This window comes from Strix uralensis, chromosome 1, assembly GCF_047716275.1.
Source record: "Strix uralensis isolate ZFMK-TIS-50842 chromosome 1, bStrUra1, whole genome shotgun sequence".
Classification (NCBI taxonomy): Eukaryota; Metazoa; Chordata; class Aves; order Strigiformes; family Strigidae; genus Strix; species Strix uralensis.
Window position 1 is genome coordinate 67,749,533 of NC_133972.1, and position 7,347 is coordinate 67,756,879.

At 43.2% G+C, this 7,347-nt stretch overlaps 1 protein-coding gene across 1 annotated transcript; it reads left to right on the plus strand.

Moving 5' to 3' along the window:
- Window positions 1-809: 809 nt before the first annotated feature.
- LRRC14B (leucine rich repeat containing 14B) lies at window positions 810-3,975 on the plus strand. Its single transcript, XM_074892693.1, has 2 exons — window positions 810-1,737; window positions 3,266-3,975. The coding sequence occupies exons 1-2, from the start codon at window positions 833-835 to the stop codon at window positions 3,909-3,911; spliced, it is 1,551 nt and encodes a 516-aa protein (XP_074748794.1). The 5' UTR covers window positions 810-832; the 3' UTR covers window positions 3,912-3,975.
- Window positions 3,976-7,347: the final 3,372 nt, after the last annotated feature.

The window sequence follows — 7,347 nt, forward strand, 5'->3', positions numbered from 1 at the left end:
TCACATTCTGTATCACAATGAAACCATGATTTTTCAAATAACAGAAAAGACCATCTGTTGCTCAAAGCAACAGCAATAAGGTTCTTGCCTGCGAAGTTATGAGAAAGTGTTGACTCTGTGCTCTGTCTTGTTCAGTTTGTCTTGTACTTACCCCTCAGTCTCCTATGACAGGAAAGTGTCCTGGTCACCAAGGCACTGAGCTCTTCTAAGAGTCTTGTATCTTTTCCACTGGAGTCACTGTATTTAACTATTCCTTGTTGACAGGAAGGGCAAAATGAAGGGACACTCTGTAGCTCAATGACTGTAGCACATCAGCCTTTCCTTATGGCTATAGTTTTTAGGATAAGCTCTATGCTAACTCTGAGAAATCCTTCCCATTGAAATCAGCATGTGAATCCCCAGCATATTATCTTTCATGGAAGAAAGTGGAATACAGATCATGTTATGTGTTTAAGTTGGAACCCTGAGTGCCTTTTTGTATGGTGTAGGAAGGATACAGAAATATTCTCAGGTATGTGTGCTCCCCTGATCTCACTATTCCTGCTGGGCAGTAGTCTGTACTTAGTCAAGTTAGCTTTGTTATAAATACGAGGGTTTAAATTAATAAATGCTCTCTGACTAAAGATCTCACAGTTAAATACTGCAGAATCACGGTATAGCTCCAAAATAGAAAGCGGAGGATCAGCATGTGACTGTTCATTCTCTCTTCCCAGCAAGGTTTCCTTTAGTAACAAACAGCAGCTGCAGATAAAAATAGAAGGTGATAAGACACTAGGATCGTTAGTTAAATGCAGAAGTCACTCTCCATGATGGCAAGGAGTCCAGAGCAACAATGAAGTCTCTCCGATTCATTAGTGCTGAAGCATTCGTTTCAAATGCAGAGTTTGCCAGGAAGAGTCTCGGTGGTGTTGCCCATAATCTTTTTCCTCTTCTTTTTAAAGCCAGCTATTTACTGGAGCAAGCGGAAGTGATTCATGACTTGGTAGAGAACTGGCCACTTGTTGACTTTAACATGGGAAAACTTTTGGGAACTACTGTGGACTACGAGGAAGACCTGAGCTACAGAACATGCTCTGTGTGCTTGGAAAGCTGTCTGACAGGGCTGAGAGACTATGTGCTGAATCATCCTTCTCCCTACATGAAAAGGTTGAAAGTGGTCGACCTGACGGGTATAAAAGATGTTGAAGTTCAGTTTTGTGAGTGCAAGAAGACAATGGGCAGGTGGGCCAGGACACAACTGTTTTCTAAGCTTTGTTTAGAACTGCTGGTTTATCTGCAACAAACACAGTGCAATCCAGGTACTTTTGAAATCAGTATTGATGTGCTAATTGACTTGTTTGTTACAGAGAGGAACTATGAGCTGGTAGTGCAGGCCCTGTTGAAGAAATGCTATTGTCCACTGAAGATCTGCTGTGTGGCATTCAGATCTGACAACCTGGCTTTGCAGAAATTCTTCTATATCATAAAACTCATTGATCCCTCTTTGTTGCGCAAACTGGAAATAGTTCACAATGTTCGCTTGGAAATGGAACACTTGGACATACTCTTCAACAGTATCCACTTCCCCCTACTGATGTCCCTGACCTTGCCAGCACGAACATTTAATGTGCGGAGGTTCACAGCTGCAGATGAACAGATGCTTATTAACATTGGAGAAAAGATGGGTGAAATGACGCAGCTGACAGAGCTGAATGTGCCTTTTTCTATACTCACAGGAAGAATACAGAAACTGCTCAGGTAATTTGGTCATCCTGCTTTCAGTCAAACTGTAAAGAACAGTCCTTTGTGCCATCAGCAAGCTGAGAATCTCTGAGAATAAGGGAAGTGAGTATATCTCAGGGTGTGTGTGAGAAGGGGCAGCAGGAAGCTAGGAAAGAGTATTTGTTGGGGAGAATTGAAAGCCAATGTATATCTAATACACTTAGAAGAACTGACTGTTCTTATTAGTCTTCCAGAGCCCATCTGATTAGTATAATGAGAATATACTTTTGGCTACTACATAAGAAAGGGTTACACCCACACGTTGATTTACCACATTCTTGAGCTTATATTTCAGTCAGCTTGGGCTGGCCTTTGGTGCAAGACCTGAGTCATATTCCACGTATTTTTCAGAGTCTCTGGTGAATTTTTGTCCTCTAAAAACCAGGTAGTAAATATACTAAAATTCCACAGATACTGTATTTTCAGGTGGGCAGAGGGATAGTAGACTTTGATTTGAGACTTTGATTTCAGTTGTTTGTTGTGTCTGTCAGTCTCAAGGCAAGAGAGATCCGATGTTTTTCTGTACTGCAAATTAAGGTAATATAAGAATATTCATGATGAATTCCTGAGAAAAATTGTCAGTTTTCAAAAAGATAACAAGCTGCCAGTGAACGGTGTTCATATTTGAACAGAAAATAAGTTAACTGTATGCTTTTCAGAACACCTAAAAAAAAAAAGGCAGACAGAAGTTTCATCACGACACATCATCTTGATCTAAAATTCCTCCCATATGAAGAAGTCATCTCATTTAAAAGTTGTGAACAGCACGCTGCTTATATTGATAGAAATAAATTATAAGTTTCTAAATTTGATCTGGCTGAGGTCTGTGGCAGAAGTCTCACTAAGATTTAACATGTATGAAAGGGATCTCTTGATTTTTACCTGTCAGAACTATTTTATATTCAATGAGAATATTTGCACATAATGTCAGGTACACTTCTTCCAACCTTCTGCATCATCAGAAGGTCTCTTTGCAACTCCAGGACAATACAACATGTAAACCTCTTGGGCATTTAAAAACATAGTAGAAACAAAACTAGAAACAAAAGCAGATGTCTTGTTAGAATATTGATTGACTTTCATCTTGTAATGAATCCTTCCTAATGGAAATGTTCTGAATCTCTGAAATTATAACAGCTGCCTACAAGAAGTAGCCACCTATGCTTTTGTGGTAGTAATGATCTGCTATTAATTCAGCAAGTAATAGACACCTGACAGCATATAACTGGTTACAAAATAGACACAGAGAATGTTACCAAATTAATCCCCATTAAAACAACACAGTTGGAGTTGTGTAAAGTAGGAGTTAATTCATACATCTGATTTCAGGCCGAAAATATACTTGTCATTGTTGGCACATTCTTCTGTTTCTCAAAAGAAGTTAGGAAAAATAATAAATGTGGCGGATGGCTGCATTCCTAATTTGGATAGTTGTACAAAATTTTGTAAATGTAGCTTTTGAATGTTTTATGCCATAAATCTTTTTTTCTCTTTAATTCTACAGCCCACTAAAAACTCCACTGAAGATGCTGGATGTTTCTAACTGCTCATTGAACCATGCTGATATGGCTTATTTAGCCAATAGCTTCCATGCTAATCACTTAGAGGCCCTGGACCTGAGTGGTCACGATATTCCTGACCTTTACCCATCAATATTCTTTAAGCTTCTCAGACATTCTTCTTCAGTGCTCAGGAGTCTTACCTTGGAGGACTGTAACATCCAAGACACTCATGTCAACATGTTGATTTTAGGTTTAAGCCCTTGTCAGAAACTACAGGAATTTAAGTTTCTTGGAAACCCACTGTCATCCCAAGCACTTAAACACCTTTTCACATTTCTCTGTGAGTTGCCAATGCTGAAAAATGTGGAGTTCCCGGTTCCAAGGGACTGCTACCCTATTGGCATCACCTACCCAGTTGATGATGCCAGTCTCTGCAGATTTGATCGTCAAAAATATGTAAGTGTAGCAGAGGAGATTAACCTCATTTTACTCCAAGCAAATAGGGAGGATGTGAAGGCTTCTACTCCACTCTTCGGCAGTTATGACGCAGCTGTTCACGAGACGAACAATGAACTGGGAGCTTACTTGATCAAGTCCTTCAAAGAGACTTTAGAAAAGCTCAATGCTTCTCTTAACAAAATGAGTTAAAGGTGTAACATAGTGATACTGAGATGCTCTGTCAAATAAGATGTTAATTTAGTCTTTTCTAGTACTGAGCCTTCTTTGATCAGTATTGAGTTTTCTTTAATTTACATCTGTTTGAATAGCCTCTGATCAGCTGAGGTATTTAAACTGTGCTGTATCTATTGCATACACATTACATAAGCACTACTTGCTCTCAAAAGAGCGGAGGACCCTTAATAGCTTCTTATTTTACACAAAAGTACTTCGTTTATCAGTGTCATGGTTGGAGGCCAGAGGGGAACTGAGCACCACTCAGCCATTCACTCACTCCTTCCCCCTCAGGAATGGAAAGGAAAAAATGAAGCAAAAGACTCAAGATAAGGATGGGGAGGCATGTCTCAGCCATTATGGTCTCAGGCAAAAGACAGACTTGTTAGAGGAAGAAAAAGAACATCACTTTACTTCAAACACTAACAAAATCAACACTTAACAGACAGAGTGGGACAGTGAGAAGGGTTACGACATCTTAAAAACACCTCCCACCATCCCTCTGCTCTTCCCAGGCTCAGTTTTCTTCCCAATATCTCTAGTTTCTTCCTCCAGTGGCACAGGGTTGGGGAATAGGGGGTTTTGGGTCAGTCTGCCACTCTTTTATCCTCGTGGGGGGGCAGGGGGGTGGGGTGGCGAGGGGGAAGCACTCCCTCTGTATTTCTTCCCCTGCTCCACGTGGCTCCCCTCTCACAGGAGACAGTCCTCCATGAGTTTTATCTGGCATGAGTTCTTCCCATGGGCTGCAGCCCTTACCAACTGCTCTGGAATGGGTCACTCTTGCGTGTTGCCATCCTCCCAGTGCCAAACTACAACAGCAAGGGCTTCTTCCCTTCACAGTTCTGGCCTCCTTTGAGTGCAGCCACGTGCTCCATCGTGGGGTCCTCCACAGGCTGCAGGTCAGCATCTGCTCCACTGTGGTCCTCCATGGGTGGCAGGGGGGCAGCCTGCCATCTCACCATGGGATACGGGGGGGATCTCTGCACCGGCGCACCTCCCCCCTTCTTCTTCCTTCCTTCCACTGACCTCAGTGTTTGCATAGGTGTCCCTCTTGTAACTCCTCCTCACAACTCCCACTCCTCCTCCCGGATTCCCCTTTTTAAATACATTATCACAGAGGCACAGTCACCATCACAAATGGGCTCAGCCCTGGCCAGAGGTGGGTCGAACTTGAAGCCAGGGGAGCTTTCAAAAAGCTTCTCACAAGGAGCCACCACTGTAGCCCCCTCCCCCACTACCAAAAACCCCACCACACAAACCCAGCACATTCAGTAAAACAATAGGTGTCTAAACTTAGTTGATTTCTTATACAGTTTCCTCTGGATTTGGCAGTGAGGCTTGTAGCCCTACAGAAAAGACAGGAAAGTCCTTTCCCAAGTCCAGCAGGATGTCCCAAAGATTGTGCACCTATCCTCACCTATGGCACCCTAAACCAATTTTTGGTTTTGCCCTTGGCCTTCTGAATTCACCAGTCTTATTCAGCACATTCCCAACAGTGGGGATCTATAACAGCCTCCCTGTCCCTGTGCCTCTCTTTCTTCTGCAGAGGCAAGCACAATATACCTTCTTTTGCATGGGGAATTAGAGAGTTTGTCTAATACATTGTGCTGATGAGGAGTAAAATTCCGTACTGAGGAGGCAGCAAATCAAATGGCTGGATGACAGCAGAAGTTTTCCTCCCACCTCCCCCAGCAATATAAAGCAGCCTGTGAGGACTCTGTTGAAGCTCTTGCAAAGTGTAGTTTACAAAGGTGTACCAGGACAGCACTTCACAGCCACGCTTGTGATGTCAGCAGGTAAGTGCCTCAAGCTGCTCCCTTTTGGTGAATCAGTTTCTCAGCTGGTAGAATGTACCTTGCTGTTTTCAGCTGTTTTAAAGAAAGTCTAAGATAGTGGTAACAATGTAAAAAAGACTGGTGCCGAAAACACACGCAGAAAAATGAATTCAATGTCAATTTCAAAAATGTGGAAAAGGGTCAAGGGTGGGTTGCTAACTAGTTCATCTGCATAAAACACTGCCCTCTTCTGCCAGGAGTGTGTATTGTTCGGCTACAGAATTTTCTACCCAGTTTCTCACCTGTAATACTGCAGACAGACCAAAGAGAAAAATATTAGCAAACATTACATATTGTCAGCCGATTTTAGACTGCTGATAACAGCGTCTGTCAACTCTCCCAGAGCCCAAGCTCTGATGTAAAACTAGAGACTTGGTTAACTTCTAGGTGATCCAAAATAAATTTTAAAAAGTTGCTCAGGTTAATGCCCAGCACTCTGCCATTAAATAAACTTTAACAGTTTTGGATTTGTGCTGAAAACAGTGCTGATAATACAGATATGTTTTCATTACTGCTGAGCAGTGCTTCCACAGAGTCAAGGCCTTTTCGGCTTCTCACCCACCCCACCAGTGAGGAGGCTGAGGGTGCACAAGAAGTTGTGAGGGGACACAGCTGGGACAGCTGATCCCAACTGACCAAAGGGATATCCCATACCTTATGTTGTCGTGCTCAGCATATAAAGCTGGGGGAAGAAGAGGGAAAGAGGGACACATTCAGAGTGATGGCTTTTGTCTTCCCAAGTCACCGTTACACATGATGGAGCCCTGCTTTCCTGGAGATGACTGAGCACCTGCCTGCCTATGGGAAGTGATGAATGAATTCCTTATTTTGCTTTGCTTGCACATGTGGCTTTTGCATTACCTATTAAACTGTCTTTATCTCAATCTATGATTTTTCTCATTTTCACTCTTCCAATTCTGTCCCCAGTCCCACCAGGGCGGGGAGTGAGTGAGAGGCTGTGTGGTGCTTAGCTGCTGGCTGGGGTTAAACCAAGACAGTCATTTTTGGTGCCCAACATGAGGCTTGAAGGGTTTGAGATAATGACAGGTTTGAGTGGAACGTGTCGGATCAAATTTATAGCTGTTATTGCTGTTTAGCTATTAATTGACAATCTTCTGTGCTTGACATTAGTGGCTGGTAATTGGTGGCTGCTTTTTGCTTTCGCTGTTTGCTGCAGTGCTGTACTGCTTATCACCTGACTCTGCTGTGCCTGGGAACATTTTGATAACAGCAATGGCCATGCGCCTGGGCTGGCAGATGGCCAGGGCATTGCTGCTGTTTCTGTGCTGCTGTACTGGACAGGCTGGAACTCCAGTGTAAACTCAAACTGAAGGGACTGTGACCTGTGGATGAGTCTACGTGGGAGCAGGACACTACAAAGTGTCTGTGGCCATGGATAAGCCCATGCCAGAGCAGTTACATCTCTAAGTGTTTGTGGCCGTGGTTATGTCTGTGCTGCAGCAGGTATACCTCTGCAGGGATTGTGGTCCAAGGGTAAGTCCACACTGGAGAAGGTACACCTCAGAGCATCTGTGGCTGTGGGTAAATCCATGCTGCAGCAGGTACACCTCAGAGCA